The following is a 17809-nucleotide window of genomic DNA, read 5'->3' on the forward strand; positions in this document are numbered from 1 at the left end:
TTCCTCGTGGCCCCGCAGAGACTCCACACTTCCTCGTGTTCTTCCTACAGCCCACTCGAAAACAATTCCGAGCCCAGAGGCTTGATGATAAGGCATCGAAACGCCTTGAACCGGAGTTTAATTTGCAAGAATATAAATATACGGACGTTCTGCGCATGTCTGTCACCTGTTCTATATAAAGACGTCTGCTCCAATTTTAAGGGTGAACTAGAATGCAATAAATTATATGGAACAGCACACTTGGGTCTTATACCCCCCCACCCCCCCCCCCCCCGTCTTTCCACTGACAAACTAGACAGCCAGGTTCCTGTTTTTTCTTGACATAATAAGTAATTCCGTTATTCCGATGTAGTGTGACGTTTTGACTCCTTAGAAAGGGACTGCTTGACTGTATTACGCATGCCTCAGTGTACACGGAACCATAATAACGCGATTGAAGAGACTGAAAATTCCTTCGTGACCATTTTTTTTTTGACACCGGCAGTGCGTCCAACTCCAAGGATGGTTTCCAAACCTTGTATTCATCCCAGCTTTGACTTCGTTACTGACTTTTGTACAAATTTTGAAGCCTATATCAGTATTTGTAGAAACCAATACGGAATAGGTCTACTCCAAATTGTGTTTTCAAATCATATATGATTTGTTAATGAAGCAAAACATGGACCCCTATCGAGGTGGAGTCTGCCCCTTAGTCGGGCATAAAAACTCCCCTGAATCCAAAAGTGGTGACGAAACCGAGTTTTGAAAAATAAAACAGCGCCACCAATCGCTTAATAAAAGGAAAGTACGTTGCAAGTTTAGGGGTGCACCCCAGAACTCTCACAGGTGTTCATGAGCTGCACAGAAAAATGATGAACAACATGTCAACTTTCATTTTCTTTTCAATTTTTAGTGGGTTAACCACTAGAGAAATTCTCACCCAAAGAAGACCACCCCGAATGATGTGTTTCCAAACTGGAAAAGTAGCCATTTTGAAGAAGAAAAAAAGGATCCCTCTGGGTGCACACCGGTAAATAGGCCTAAATCCATTAGCCGAGCTTATGAATAACAGTCATACCCTCGAAATATTCTATATTAGAGAGTTCTGAGAGCCAAAACATTGGGGAATTGAAGAGATATGGCAATGAACTTCTGGCCCAGACTTGGAGCTTCCAATTCTGATCATTATTTGGGGATGCAATTGGGCTCGAATGTGGCGCTATTTTGCCATGTTGTGGAGGGATCGTTTTTAAGATGGCTACCGTTCCGCTTTGGGGAAAATAGGGGTCGTCTTCTTTGGGTGGGAATATCTCGCAAGTCGAAGGGTCAACCCACCAACAAAAATGAAAAGAAAATGAAAGATGACATGTTGATCATCATTTTTCTATGCAGCTTAAATACCTGTGAGAGCTCTGAGTATCTTTAAAAGAATTTTGAAGTATGGGCATTTCGCACTAGTGTCTATGGGAATTGTAATGCAGGTGGGCACCCCTCATCCACAACATAGCTAAATAGCGCCACCTTCGGACCCATTATTGCATCCAAAATGCTCAGAAGTGTCCCAAGTCCAAGTTCAGGCCAGAGATGCAGTGGCATAATCTTCAATTCCCAAATTCCTATAGAGAATATAATTTGAGTGTATTCATCATGAGCTAGGCGGACTGATTTGTGGGCCTATTTAATGGGGTGTACCCTTAAAAGCACCCCGGATGTTTTCCTCCTTCTTTTCTTTTAAAAAAGACACAGTTTCTTCCCCGAATTTCTTCCCCAGTTAGTTTCCTTCCAACGTCGACAAATCAAGTCAAATACGAATCGATCTCCTACACAGAGGGGAAGCAATTGATTTGTTTCATTTTGGGACCTTTGAGTGAAATGTCAAGGTCGTCGTTGATAATTCCCGCCTTTATTTAATAAAGACAGCAAGAGGAGACAGGGGCGAATCTTTTTAGGAAACGTGTCTAGTGATTGTACTTGACGTTTGATGGGGTTATGTGTTTGCAATTATATCGGATGAGTACGTGTGACTTTTGGACGGCGGGTGGGGATGTATATGAGTAACTTATTTATGGGCGAAGATGACTGAATTGTGGTGCGCTGCGGAAGTTCTGAGATGAAGTAAGATTATGAACTTATCCCTCGGCGTTTCTATGGGAAATGGGATTTTAAAAAAATCCAAGAACAGCATCAACAAAATTATCTTATTTATAAAAGTGGTAGCTACGAAAGCCTATGCACACTTTCCTTCGAGTTATAAATTTAATAAAGACGCAATTAACAAATGATAACAAAAATAAAACAATTAGTTAAAAAATCAAACAATAAGTTATAAATTCACATGACCACAACATCCGATTTGTAAACAAATGGCACATGGTCTGTAACTAGCGAGAAATGCTAAGATACATACACCATGTCAAATCACCAATAAAAACCAAAGGACCGTACAAATACCTGATTTTTTTCCTGATAAAAAATAGCGCCCTCTTTCCTAATTAAATAGCGCCCCCTTTCTTGATTAAATTGCGCCCTCTTCTGTTAAGTTGATTTCGAAATACACAAAATAAGCATCGTCTGCTACTCGGCCCGGAACATCGTCTACGACTTTTAGAAGGGAAAACCTCGGGAAAAACTATGATCTGCGTACAGATTGTCAGATAAAATGGTGAAACTATCCATGATAACAACGTTAGTAAGTAGCATTGTACTGAATTTTCCACGATTGTGGGTGTCGATCTCTTGAAAACCTTAGAAATCGCTGTAAAAAAAATAATTTGACACGGCCTGCACAGTCATGATAATTATGACAGTGTACAAGTCAGTGTGCGTTGTAATTTTGTATGTATCATGTCGGTGTACATGTATACGTTCATCAAATTCAATGTTTGTTACAGTTTAGCCTCAATTTTTTCTGTGCCAAATGCTCTTTTGTGTGCCCCCTTAGACACATTTCATTATTTCAAACATGGGAAAGATTCCCATATCTGGCCATCACTTGTCACCCTGTGCACAAACCCATGCCATGGGACTAGTCTGAACATTTCTAAGTGTTTTCTCAGTAAAAATTCAAAATTTGTCCCTGCCAATTTTGACTTTTTAGGACGTATTATCACTTTCCGATGGCTGATAGGTCATTTAAGGGAAACATTACTGATGGCCAGATATTACTCCTAGAACACGCGGAGCCTCATAGTTCTAGGAGTAGCCAGATATGGGAATCTTTGATTCTTCCCCATTTATTTTTAACTTGATCACATCATGCTTACTATAAATCACACGAAAAATGAAGATCATTTGCTGTACTGTCGTGTTGAATTTCCACTGCATGCACACAGAGGTGTCAAATATTGTCAACCTTTTTCTGTTCTGAAATATCTGTATTCATGTGTTATTAATTTCCTATTTTGAACATAATAAAGATTGTGCTGTTGAATAAAAAGTTACACCATATTAATCAGAATATATTTATAAGACCGCCCAACACATTAGCTTGGCGCTGACATCCGGGAAATATTTTGCGTTGGCTTATCTTTCTCCCAGACCTATGTTCTTGAAACTCAATGTTTCTTTAGTATGAAGTGCTGATTTGTAGTACAATGTACATACTACATAGCAATCAGTGAAAACTGAATGGTAAACACATAGCAACCGATGAAAATGGAAGCCACTCCGCCCCGATCTATAAAGCCAATGCAGTATTACCGGTACCAAATGCAATGTTAAATGCATTGAGGCCTATAGCCAGCTTTTATTATTAGTATTAATCATTTCTGGTAACGAAACCAAGGATTCCTCAAAAGCGCCCTAGGCACTGTAGCTCGCAAGCCTGAAGAAACCTGTGGAGAGAAGACAATGAGAAGAAGTTACAGTTTTAGAGGTGGGAGGAAAAGCCCAGAAGAATATTCTGGGGAAAACCCACGGAATCAGGCAGGGGCTGAAAACCCAATCCACATATATTGGCCCAGGCGGGATTCGAACCCGGGTCACAGCGGTGGAAGGCGAGGAAAGTACCGCTACGTCAACCTGACTCCCCGATGATGCCTGTCTAGAGCGTTGGCCTTGATGCAGTAAAATTGGGCCATCAGGATAAGCCGCCTTGTGGATTATGAACCACAAGTTGACCTTCCTTATCAGGAGGAACAACTTGTAGACTTGCAAATGTGTACATCTTGGCTTTAATACTAGCCAGCGCCGTAAATAGCCTCGGGCCAGCTCATTTCCTTCACAGAGAAATCCGGACAAGTACTAGCGGTCACTGTGCTCTCACAAGGCCCCCATCAATGGAGAAACCATTGCGCTATTGTAGCAACTACCTCATGATGGAAATCTGAACAATAGCTAGCACAATGCTTTTGCCATTGAAGGGGGCCTTCGTGACAGAATTACTAGCGTGCGCGAATTGGTCCGTAGCTAAACCCTAAAGACGCATCGTAGGAAATGTCTGTTTGCAGACGCGTGCGTGGTTTCTATAGGCCTAATTCGTCGGTTCAGTGCGTGACATCACGTAGTTACAATCGGCTAATAGCGAACGTGTCTCAAATGCTGAATTTAGGCCAATACATAACATTACTCAGCAACTTTTGATTTGAAATCGAAATCCTAGAATATTGTTTGCTCGGAATGTACAGCATTCACTGAGCTGAAATTTCATCAGGTTAGTTGTTAAGCACCCTTCTTTAGATTTTGGACACTTGTTGCTTCAAACGAACATAATGCACACATTACAAATGATGGACGCTACCTTTAAATTATTATAGCCCTGACTCCATGTACAAAGTGATGCCTGCTGGGCGCATCCATGTTTGTGCACAAACCTATGGAAAACTTGAAATTTTGTACGGCTTTTGTACGGCTATTTGCATATCTGCATTTTGTATTCTTTACAGGGACCTATCGAAGTTGGTACTCTCAATCCGAAATGCACAGTCAGAAAATGAGCATTTTATTTTTCTCTGCGCATGACACAAATGCGTGCGGGTATCCGCCTTTTAACCATCGTCTGTTGTTCTTGCGCGTTGCATTTAGAGTGCACTTTCAAAATTCACTCCATTTTATTTCATTATGTTCTACAAACACACACATGAATTCAAAATGTCTGCGCGCAGGATGGCTTAAAAATATCTTTACACGTAAGAAATGAGGAGTTAGTGCTCTAGCAATTAAATATAGCTCTGTGGTGGGACTAGACTCGCGAAAGCCTGGTGCCACCGCAAAAAACGGCTGTCGCCGAATTAGTCTCTAGCAAGACAGATGGCCTGATTTACTTTTGATTGATCATGTATTTCTCTGTGTCTGGAATTTCTTTTGCCAGATGTTGACGAGTGCGCGTTGGGCACTGCTAATTGCCCACAGGACAGGCGATGCAAAAACACCTACGGTAACTACATGTGTCTGTGTCCAGTCGGTTACAAGTTTGCCTACGTCAACGGGGAGCTGGATTGCGTGGGTGAGTTACCCGCCGATAATGCCCTGAAGCCCCAGATAGTCTCGGGATGAAGTTGAGAATTTTGTCTCAATTTGTCAGGGGTCATTACCAATTTCTGTCTTTCCCTAAAGTTCTTTGCAGTCTTAGATTTCATCCAACTGCAGAATATTATCGAGTCCTGATGAAGTAAGAATCTTGTCTAAACAGACTTCCGAAAGTCTCAATTTCTTGGTCTGTTTAGACTCTGTTCTCAAGTCCTTATTATGTCTCCATTTATTGGGTCTGTTTGAAGTAATGTACTTATTTTCAGTTCAGAATCTTAACAGAGTTCTGAAACGCAAATTAGGACCTGAATCTTAATTCTTGTCTTGTCTCAATTTCTGGTCCGTTGTTAAGTCCTTATTCTGTTCTCAAGTCCCTATTATATCGCCGTTTATTGGGTCAGTTTGAAGTAAGGTACTTATTGTTAGTTCAGAATCTTGTCTTAACAGAGTTCTGAATTTTACTCAAATTAATTAAGTCCTGAATCTCAATTCTTGCCTTGTCTCAATTTCTTGGTCTCAAGTCCTTGTTATGTCTCCAGTAATTGAGTCTGTTGGAAGTAATTTGCTTATTTCTAGTTCAGAATCTTGTCTTGAACAGACTGTTACAAGTTTTGTCTCAAGTCTTATCTTTAATTGCCTCAATCACTTTGTCTCATTCTGAGTTCTGAAGTCCTCAGATGTTTCCTCCATTTACAGATCTTTTCTTAAGTCACAAGTCTTTGGCTCCTCATTCAAAATCATCGCATGCAGTCCTTTCTTATCTTGTCTCAATTTCTTGGTTATTTCTTACGTTTTGAATTTTTTTCAGTTATGCCTCCAATTATCTATTCATATTTTTTTTTAAAGTTGGGCAAAGAAATTGACTGGAGCGGGGTTTTAACCTGTGACCTCCAGATTGCCTTTCCAGTGCTCCACCAACTGAGATATATCCAGCCCTATATGTTGGCAATTCCCCAATTCGTCACTGTCATAATTCCCTGAACCTTGTCTTGACAGAGTCCTAAGTCTTGGGTCAATAAAATCTGGTGTCTTCTCTCAAGTTGCAGGTTTTCAGTCAGATCCACAAACTTGTTGCACATCTAAAGTTTGGTTGGCTCCTAATGTGATGAGCCCAATCCCGGGGCAAAACCCGAAGTCTGTCTAAAGTCTTGTCTAATCAATATAAAGTCTGTCCAAAACTTTACAAAAAGGGTGAGTATTGAAGCCTGTTTATCAGCTTTGGCATGCTTGGAGCTTTATTTTCAAGTTTGTCTTTTTAACTTTTTCAGATGAGAACGAATGTGACAACAATCGCTGTGACCCTAACGCTTACTGCATCAATGTTATTGGGGGATTCCAGTGCAAGTGCAATGACGGCTTTCAGGGTGACGGAAACAAATGCGTTCGAATTGGTAGGTACTCAAAGGTCGATTGAAATCTCATACATGGAGACGGGATTCTCGAAAGGATTTCATTGACCTAAATAGCTGTAAATGGGACAATTCGCAACGTGCGACAAACTGCAAAGACTGTTTCACATCTTTGCTTTTTGAGCAATGAATGATTGATTAGATATCCTGTAAAGAGTCATTTGATTTTTTCTGGAAACGCTTTCAAAATCCCCAAACAAAAATGGCTGAAGATATGTCTTCAGACAGAAAATTAAAAGACACTGCCAGTGAAAGACCCATCACAACTTAATGCAACGAATTTGTTGCAACAAAAACTTTAATCCAATTAGGCGTTGTAACTTTTCAAATTTTTAATGCGGGAATTGAAGTTAGAACATTTATGCTTTGAACAAAGACTTTTAAGCAATGAACCTGAAGTCTTCTCTCCAAATAATTTCAGGGCATTTAGTACAATTCTGTATGGTTTGGGCATACTTGTGCATCTTAGCTAAATCCCTGGCATGTTCTGTCTTTTACTCAGATACCACGACTTGCTTGGACAAACCTTGCTTCCAAGATGTGGAGTGTACCGACGTACCCGTCAGTGCTGAACTACCAGCAGAGGGCGTCACCTCTATCAAGCAGTATCAGTGCGGGCCGTGCCCACCGACGTTTGTTGGGGACGGTGAATCTTGCAATCGTATGTACTCCCAGTAGCTCTGAACAGGATATAGTTGTACAACGTTTCATTCATGACGCATTTCACGTTTTGTCAGTGGTTTAATTCGGGCGATTCACAATGCAGTGCGCCACCAAGAGTTTGCCACGGAGAGTTCATTTTTCCCAGCACATTGTGGGAGATGGTCGACAAAGTCGTAGATCGAGACATTTGAAATTATTTGTTTTTCCGGTCAGTAGTTTTGTAAGCGTATGATTCGAGTATCTGTTTGCCCTTTTCTTTTCTTTTTATCAATATGGTCTTTTCTGTAAGGCGGCAGAACGCTGTGCCCCAATCTATAACAAATTAGCTCTAGTTGTCTACTGACACTCATTCAAATGGGCCATGTTTTGTCGACAGTAAACTTGCAAAATGGACTCTCCATGGCAAACTCTTGGTGCCGCACTGCATTGCGAATCGCCAAAATTATGTTTGCATCTTATGCAACCTAATATGACATAATGTACGCAGTCATTTCAAACGGCGTACATTAAAGGTAGAGTATATCAAATGCAGCTACCCAAAAAGTAGCTGACAAGTGGATGAAAGCTTACAAGGTTTAAAGATAGTAATGACACTAAACTCCCTGTGACATTATTCGTTCTGGCATGCTGTCATTTTGAAGAAAACAATAAAAGAAGGCCATTTCCAAAGATATGTCAAGTGACACATTTTTTGGACATTTTCTTTAGTGGTTTGTTTGTAATTTGGGGAATCCGCGTATGGGTAGGCGCAAACGTTTACACGACGCACACACGAGCGCGGTTGCTCTTACTCGTCAGTTAAGTGCGTGACATCGCATAACTGCAATGAGAACGTATCCCACATGCTGATTTCAGTCTTAATTCAAAACATGACTCGGAAACTTTTGAATTGAAACCGAAATCTTAGACTATTGTGTTCTTAGAATGTACAGCATTCACTGTGCTAAAACTTCATCAGGTTAGTTGTTGAGCACTTGTATTTAGATTATTAGCACTTTTGCAGCTTTAAACGAAAAAAAATTCACAAATGACAATATACAATGTACATGTACCCTACCTTTAAGGCATACAAAGTGAAAATGCAAAATTTTACTGACTGTCATGGAATCTGTCGTTGCACAAATAATCAAGATTGAAACAAGAAATTCACAGCTTTGTTTTTTACTGTAAATGACATGCTTGTATTACCGTAACAAAATTTATAACAAATGTCAACAGACTAATCTCATTTTATGAATGCATGGATTATTTATATCTCTCTCAACGTAGCCTCAACCATTCCCGTCATGATTGTGGTCGTCGACAAGGGTGAGGGTGACCTTCCGCTCAGTGAGGTCAGCGTCAAGGCCCAGGTGGAGCGCGGCGACGGACAGACCGAGATCGTAGCGGAGGCCACGACGGATCTGAACGGTCTCGCGACGTTGCAGGTCCCCTCCAACATCACCCTGCAGCTAGTAGCTACCAAAGACAGATTTGTGGACAGTATTAAGTCCTACTTTGTTCAACCAGAAGGAGGTATGTATATACTTACAATGTCTGACTGGGGTTCATGTTTGTGTTCGTGGGCAAGACACTTTACTACAATTGCCTCTCTCCATCTGGGAGTATGAAGAAAATTTGTGGACATCGACAGGTTTTACTATGTTTAGGCAGAAGGAGGTACATATATTTATGGTGTAAATGGAAATGGGAATCATGATGTTTGTGTCCTTGGGCAAGACACTTTACTACAATTGCCTCTCTCCGTCCAGGATTATAAAGAAAATTTGTGGACATCGACAGGTTTTACTATGTTTAGGCAGAAGGAGGTACATATATTTATGGTGTAAATGGAAATGGGAATCATTGTGTGTGTGTTCTTGGGCAAGACACTTTACTACAATTGCCTCTCTCCACCAAGGAGTGTAAGTAAATTTTGTGGACAGCAAATAATCCTACTATGTTCATCCAGAAGGAGGTACATATAGTTGTGGTTTAAAATGGGATGTATGATGTTTGTGTTCTTGGGCAAGACACTTTACTTCAATTGCTCTCCGCCCAGAAGTATAGAGGAACTGTGTGGACAGCGACAATGTCTACCATGTTCAACCAGAAGGAGGTACATGTATGTGTAGTTATGATGTCTGATTGGGCTCTTGATTTTTGTGTTCTTGGGCAAGACACTTTACTGTAATTGCCTCTGCATGGAGCCAGGGGTAAAACTGGTTACATTGAGGGTAGAGACCAGGTTGAGTTGATCTCAAAATGCTGCCAAAAACTAATCTCACGGCCCGATAATCAGGGGTAATAATTTGGAAGAGCTTTGAAGCATTTGTATACCGTTAATGTTATTGGTGTTTTTACATTCATTTACTTGCTTTTTGTGACTCGCCACAGGGAACGTTGTCCCGATTCCCATGAAGAGCTTCGATGAGTACACAACTTTCCTCTACAATAAGGACACCTCCAAGGCCTTTGAGTTTGGCAACATCGACGAGGACAAATCTGGCTTCCGACTGAGTTTACCTGAGGGTAGGTTTTGATTTTGTCCTTTTTTTTTTTTTCTTTCACTTAATCTAAAATAATGGTCTCCACTGTATCAAAGCCATATTGCAGGACTTGGTTGCTGTTGCATTGTGCATTACCTCAGTAAAAAAAAGTTAAAAACTTCAACTTGGTTTAAAAAAAAAAGATGGATCCTTTGCATTATTAAGGGAATAAATGTGTGCTCCGGAGGTTGCGCAGCTATGCCAAGTTTTGTGAAGGCGGTCGCGAGTTTATTGCGCAGCTGCGCAATGAATTTGTTGCGTAAGTATACGCTGTTTGTTCTGTTTCGTGAAATCGATTGCTGCCTAGTAGTTTAAGCAAGAAATTTAAGCTTTGCCATGGTACCCTACATTAGCTTGCATATACAAAATGCTCAAGAGCAAAAGACCAATAAACACCAATTTGATAATGTATTATAGCTTTATCAACAGTGACCTATTGCATTATTGTCAGGTCATTATCATATTGCATTATTGTCAGGTCTCAAAGCTAAAAAAGAAAAATTAAGTTCAGTCAGACAGGAAAACGGAGAGCAAAAGATGGAGTGACAACTACTCATGATATGACCGACTTGAAACAAATACCAAGATTTTGCCCCGTGGTACAAGCCTAAAAATAACTCTGGATTACCATGTCGGAGCAGTGTGTCTGGCAGACAGATGGGGAGGGATTCAAGGCATAATCAGCCACGGCAGTGATCGTTTATCAGTTCGCAAAACTCCCCAAACCTTTTCCATTAACACTTTATTGGCTAAAGAATTTTACTTGGCAAGTACTGTTGCGCAGTTTGAATGAAAGGTTTCATTTTTACACGGTGGTCTTCAGTAATTTAACTGTGTGACAGACTGAACGAGTAAGGCGAGCCATCAGATAACAGACCGTTCGGGTACCGGGTCCGGTATGCTAATTTGTTTCACCCCAATCGGTACGAAGCCAGAAGCCACCCGGTCACTGAAGCGTGACGCCCCAATCGGTCTAAACTGGTGACTCAGGGTTTCACAATAGGCAACATAAATTGAAGTCTGGCCATTGTTGGAGGATTATTCGGCCCGCTGGGATTAACAGGGGCAACTTCTATGAATCTCATCACAGTCATTGTTGCCTACTGGAGGATTAGCGCGTCGCAAATTGGTTCCTTTGTGATTAGCCAGAGCCATGGTGTAGAAGCCTGGTGGAGTTAATCCAGGCCGATCGGTTCCATGCAAGGTCCCAATCCCTTCAACATACTGGGCGGGCTCAACCCCGAACGGTCCGGGGAGGGATTCTAATTTGAGGGCTCGCCTAATGAATCAAAGAATCATTGGGGACCCATGTATTGAAATTAAATGGTCTTGTTTCCGGTCTTCTCCTTGTTCGTACAGGAGCCCTGAGAGCACGTGACCAAACCAGGGTGGAAGTCAACTACAAAGGAGTAGACGTCTCTAGCCCCGACGCCCTGGCAGCATTGCCGGACCTCGGCAAAGTCGAAGGAGGTACTCTATCTGCCGTTAATTGTGGTTGTGGGGAGTGGGGTCTAGTTGGTAGAGTTTACGAATCATGATCAGATGGTCAGTGGTTCAGATCTTGCTGCTGATACATGCATGTGTTTTGTTCTTGGGCAAGCCACTTTACCCCCACTTCCCTCTCTCCACCAAGGAGTATAAAACGGTACAAACATTACAAGGGTGTCAATCGCTGCGGGGAAGGGGACATTGAGGGGGACATACCTTGATCAGAAGTAACCCTTATAGTGTGTGATTCGGGCTAAATTATAAGCGGGCCCTGAAAAATGTTGGATTTGAGACACTCTGTGGTGCGATGTGAAGCAATATCTGATCACTTTAACAATTTTTGTTAGCAAAAGCTCATGATTTAAACAAACATTTTTGCAAGTTTGGAGTCATTGAATCAGCTATTCTGAGCTATAGGATCAAATGTAGGCTACAAATTTTATTCAGGGACAAAAAAAGGTGGGGGAGGACAAACAACATGACATGTTTCCCCCCCCCCCCACTTTTTAAAGTGGGGGGATTGCACATGTCCATCCCCCCCCCCCCCCCCCCCGATCCTCATCCATCAACAGCCATGCAACATTGCCTTGCGAGCAACCTGCAATGGACTGGTATCACACCCAGGCAGAATAGAAATGTTTTTCGGCCGTTTCACACAAAGGAAACCGGAGATAAATGCTAGCCTGATGAGCCGTATTCCCCCGTTTACTTACTTCACTCTGCAATAACTCACATCGGTGATTGTGTCTTTGTGCCACACAGAGCCGGGCCAGCGCTTGATCCCTCTAGGGGCAGCGGAGTTGTCCATACTGGACGAGCAAGGCAGCAGGGTTAACCTCAGGAGGCCTGCCTCCATGACGTTCCTCCTGAAGGATTACATGGAGCAGCTGGGCGTGGGTGAGACTCTGGCAGCGTACTACTTCGATGAGGAGCAAGGTTGGTATCTTAACTTTTATTGTTACGGCACTAATTTAATAACCACATTTTTCTCTGAGGTATGTACTGATGAAAATTCCTTTAGCCGTGCTTACTGTTTTTAATGGTCGCCATGAAATCGATAGAGGCTCAGTTAGCAGAAAATTGTGTGCTTAGCAGTGTGGTGAAATGGGACCCTGGTCATTTTGAATCTGGCATAGCAGTGGCCGCTGCAAATTAGTTGGGATAGATCGTACTTTACTGGGTGCCTGTTGCCCTTTCAAAATCTAGGATGTGAAAGCCCAGTCAATGAGTTTTCTTTTAGTATAAGAATCATTCCAATCACTCATGTACTTTTCAAGTTACGGAATTTTGAACACAAATGCCGTTTTAAAGTTCTGTTCACGGATCACAAAAAAGGTAAGTGTTCTTTTAGCAAAAACGAAAACAATTCACATACATCCCTGTGAGAATTGTTTTCCTTTTGCTGAAAGAACACTTTACTTGTTTTGTGATCCGTGGACAGAACTTTAAAACGGTTTTTGCATTCAAAAGTTCCGTAACTTGAAAAGTACAATTGAATGATTCTCGTACTATGAGACAGCTTATTGACTGGACTTTCATATCTTAGATATTGAAAATGCTACCGGCAAAACTTCATTCAAAAAGTGGTCCGGCCATTTGGGTTTCGTTATATTTTACTCTCCCTGTAGTGCTTCTTCACCGCTGGCATACGCATTCGGTTATTTTTCTTGATTTTGCTTATTTTGATTTTGCAGGCAAGTGGATCAAGGATGGTACGGGCACGATCACGGATAGCGCAGACGGACCCTCCTGGACCTACGACACCGACCACTTCACTTGGTGGATCGTTGCCTTCCTGTACAGTCCAACTAAATGTCTGACGGTCAGGACTTGCTACGATGCTGGCTGCACGCGACCGGCTACGCAGATACCCATCATGTAAGTCGCAGCAACGACAATTTTTTTTTCCCACGTGATTGTGTAAACGCACAAGTAGATCGGCAGGGTTTTAATACAAACTTTCCAAATAATCTGTCCTTCTGTTTTATGGCAAGCGATCACACCCCCACGCCATCACACGCCTAAAACCTTCCCGAGAAGTGTGAAAAATGGCATGCCTGAATCCCTCTGCACCGCACACCTCGGCATACATTTACTGCATAATTATACTTCATTATTTGTGAAAAATCAAGTACGTCGGTGAAGAGAAAATGGCTTTATTGTAAACCAAGATGAATATTTTGAAGAAAAAAATACCAGATTGTTCAGTCCAAGCTTAGACCACAGAATCACATGCCTAGAAAAATCACAACCCAAGAAAAATGGTGTATTTATGTTGTTTATACCCAAAATGTGCTTTCCTTTTACTTCCCATTCCTAAAACACCCTCCTCCATGATACCAGACACTTTTTGGCATGACATCGGGCCCTGGTGCTCGTTGTGCATTTGGATTTTGGATTATGTTCGTGTCTGCATAGTCTTGGGCTAAAGCGAGCGTGTGAGGTATGCTCGGAATTTGTCGGGGAGGCCTGCCGAATTCGTCAAGAGTGAATTTGATTCGTCTACTATTGATGTCCGTTGGCTGTGCTTGCCAGCCGCGCCATGCATCACCGCTGGGGACCGGCTGAACGTTACACGAACATAATCCAAAATCCAGTATCGACCGAAGACTCACAGACACTCATGCGTTCCACAAATGGAGCTCTCACAATCGGTCACGAAACGCAGTCTACCATTCGTGCACAGGGACCATATATTTTATGCACCGAGTCTGTGAGTAATTTTAAAATAGCTGTGAAGTTATTTCAAACTGTCTTCTTCTTTTTTTCTTCTCTTTTTTTCCCCAGAATTTACGGAGAGAACTTCTTCCTGTATGAAGAATACATGACAGGGGCGTCGGGCTCCATCTGCGCCAACGTCTTGAGCGACAGAATGAGTGAAGTGCACGTGCTGCAGAACTGCACTGGGGAATCGCAACTGGTGAACGGCAGTATGGCCCGGGACGCGCAGTGCAATGACGGAAGCGACGGCTGCGAAGTTGTCACCTTCATCATACCCGGTAAGCTCATCGTCAACAACAATCATGAACGGCAGATATTCCCATAGTTAAGTCCGTACTAAATTCAAGTCCAAAATTGGGAGCTTCCAGTACTTTTAGGCTGTCGATTTTGCACTAAGAATTCATTTTTATCGACATTGAAAAACAACAACTTCCAGTGGGAAAGTAGGTGTCCAACCAGTTTTATTTTAAACCTGGTGTTGTACTCTGTCCAAATAAGCATTAACCTCAAAATTTGAAGATTATTAACGTTACAGTCAGTTTGTGGTGGACGGTCACAATTCGGTTAGCCCTACTGCATCGGTACGAAATAGTTAGGAACTATGTTGCTGAGGGTTTCAAAGTATAAAAGCCGGTTTAAACTTGGCGGGTAAGTGAACAGGAGTACAGTCAAACCCTGATAAGAAGAGCACTGTTGATATAACATCCTGCTTATAACAAGCTTAATGTTAGGTCCCAAGTCTTTGCTTTTCTTTGTTTTCCATAACTGTTAATACAAGGTACCTGTTATAACAACGTAATTTGGGTAAAGTCCCAAGGACCTTGTTATAAAGGTGTGTGAATCCCTGGTTGATATTTGTGCTCTGAATTTGCCAAAGTTGGACGTACTTGGACTCCGGCTAATTTCACCGCGAGTGTCAAGGCCTAGCGGTTAATAAGAGCAACGAACTCATGCTCTGGTGTTTCAGAGGCAACAGTGGTGTGAGTTCAAGCCCGGGTCTGGACATTTGTGCCCTTAAGCAAGGCACTTGACCATTGCTTCGGATGGGACGTAAAGCCGTAGGTCCTGTGTGTATAATGCACGTAAAAGAACCCATCAACACTTTTCACTAAGAGAAGGGGTTCGCCCTGGTGTTTCTGGCAAGTGCATTTATCCTCATACATAATGAGGCTGCACTTTCAAGGCAGGAAGGAAGGAATAAATGTTTGTGACGTCAAGTTTTCTTCGAATTGATGAGGACTTTCTCATTCCTTTCCCTTTGCAGAAGATGTGTCTGGAGTGTGCCCCAACCCTGGCGAGCCCCAGAACGGCGTGCGCTCAGGCAACAGCTTCGGCCTGGGCGATCAAGTCTCATTCTTCTGCGACCCCGCCTACCGGGTCAAGGGCAACTCGCAGCGTCTGTGCCAGCAGTGTGGCAAGTGGAGCGGGTTCCAACCTTTCTGCACGCTGGCCAACGAGGGCAGCGACAGCTCCTTTGGCAGCGGCGACAGCTCCATTTAAACAAAAAAGAAAGAGGTCCGAAACCAGACCCTTCCGGTCGTCATGCAGTGTCGGGGTAATAGGTTAAATCTCGGTAACGCAGTTTGTGAAGTACCCGGAACAGACACATTCAGCCACCTCAAATTACAAGTCATTACTGTGGTGAAAGCATGCTCACTCGCAGGTCGTACGCGTGCACTCAATGCTATGTCAACCGAAATGGTTACCACAAAAACATCTACGAAAACGTGCGAGTGTGGTTCATCTTGAGTAATGGCTTGCAATTCGCAGAATTTGCCTATACAAAAAAAAAACAGAGCAGCATGCTTCCACTACCTTGAGACTCAAACCACCTGTGCCAATGGATGGAGAATCTTTTTAGAAGAAATATGATAGCAAGATCTCCCGATTCGGTCCAGTAGTTTTTGCTGCAGAGCCTATTTTATGAAGCACACATCTTTCATGTGAGTACTGTTACATAACAATTAATCCCTCTGTCCAATTAACTCACGCGGTTTAGTAATTCATCAGGACAAAATGACTCCAAATTTTGTTTCACAAACTAGGCTCTAGAACAAAAACTACTGGACCGAATCGGGCGATCTTGCTATCATTTTTCTTTCAACAGAATTCCCCATGCATTGGCATAGGTTGTTTGAGTCTCAGGGTGGTGGAAGTACGCTGTTCCATTTAGGGCCACCCTATAGACCATTTGATCTACCACACCAATAGGTTTCCAAAATAAAAAACGACACCCAAGCATCTCGCTCAATATGACAGAGTAAACGTCTATATTTTTGAACCACCCATATTTTCAAGTGATAGACAATTTAGTGCGCAGCAAATAATAAGTTTAGCGAAAGTTGGTTTTTGCTTGACCACAGCGTCCGCATGAACAAATGGTCACGTGAAATCTTTGACAGCGTTTAAGAACAGCGATTGCTGAATGGGAAAAGCAGTCTTGAAATCAACCGTAGATTTCACAGAAAAAAAACAACAATAACAAACCCAATCAGTATCATCTTTTTAACAAATGTGAGCAATTTTGACTTTCCATGGCACCTTATTTACAGAGGCAAGGCATTTATGACGGGGGGAAAAAATCACTTAATATTAGTATAATTCTACGTAGTTGCAGATCCGGAACGTAAAGTTCGAAACCCTGACATGTGTGTGCTATATGCCTTGCATCTAAGGAAAACTTCTGACTATATATTAAAATGCAACTAACATATTTAGGAGGTATATATATTTGACAAGTAATTCTAATTTTAAGAAGTCGCGTGTTTACGCTTTAATGTTGTTTCTAGACTTTATTAGAACGATTGGCCGTGCTCTTTAAGTTAACAAATGAAGACATTAACGTTTAAGGTTTATAGAATGCCATTATGTTTATCTCATGTCTGGACGAAAACATTTTAATGGATGAATATTAATTAGCCCATAAATGTCCCCTCACAGTGGGTTTTCATCATCATTATCAAGTCTCATTGTAAAATTTCTTAAGTTGAATAGCATTTATATCTTGAAGCGCAAATTGTCTACTCATTTCTCTAAAGCACTTGCACTAATTTCTCAATGATTTGTCGTTCGACAACTCCTTAAAATGTGAATGACACCTGCTAACCATTTTTGAGAAAAAACAAACAAACGCAACTTTCTGATGATAATAATAATGTGGTGCTTGTATAAGGTCTCAAAGCGCTTCACAATTATTAACCCTGTTCATCAGGCCATGAGACCAATTTTCCCAGAAGCTCGAGATCAGCGCATTCTGGTCTCTACCCTCACAAGTACCTAGTTGTACTCCTGGGTGGAGAGAGGCAATTGTAATAAAGTGTCTGGCCCAAGAACACAAGCACCATGTTCCCTGTCGGGGTTCGAAGTTCGAACCCACGTACCAGGGCACGCGAGTCAAAACACCGTAACCACTAGACCACAGAGCTTCACTGATGACATTTGAGACTTTTTTTTTACTTTTAAGTTTAAGTTTGTCTATAATATTTTTATGAAGATAATTGAAAACTTCAAAACATTACTATTCAAACCAAACTTTTAAAAGAACTAGAATCCCTC

The 17809-nt window shown here is 41.9% G+C and overlaps 1 protein-coding gene across 1 annotated transcript in view; it reads left to right on the plus strand.

Annotated features, from left to right (window-relative positions):
* LOC119727448 overlaps positions 1-17376 on the plus strand; it is a 57111-nt gene extending 39735 nt beyond the window's left edge. The window contains exons 6-15 of the mRNA XM_038199329.1: positions 5288-5422; positions 6714-6836; positions 7357-7515; positions 8787-9032; positions 9894-10028; positions 11405-11515; positions 12296-12469; positions 13228-13411; positions 14321-14532; positions 15519-17376. Of these exons, the coding sequence (XP_038055257.1) occupies positions 5288-5422; positions 6714-6836; positions 7357-7515; positions 8787-9032; positions 9894-10028; positions 11405-11515; positions 12296-12469; positions 13228-13411; positions 14321-14532; positions 15519-15754 (1715 nt within the window). The 3' untranslated portion in view covers positions 15755-17376. The remainder of the gene's footprint in view (positions 1-5287; positions 5423-6713; positions 6837-7356; positions 7516-8786; positions 9033-9893; positions 10029-11404; positions 11516-12295; positions 12470-13227; positions 13412-14320; positions 14533-15518) is intronic.
* Positions 17377-17809: the final 433 nt, after the last annotated feature.

This window comes from Patiria miniata, unplaced genomic scaffold (genome assembly GCF_015706575.1).
Source record: "Patiria miniata isolate m_02_andy unplaced genomic scaffold, ASM1570657v1 HiC_scaffold_20, whole genome shotgun sequence".
Classification (NCBI taxonomy): Eukaryota; Metazoa; Echinodermata; class Asteroidea; order Valvatida; family Asterinidae; genus Patiria; species Patiria miniata.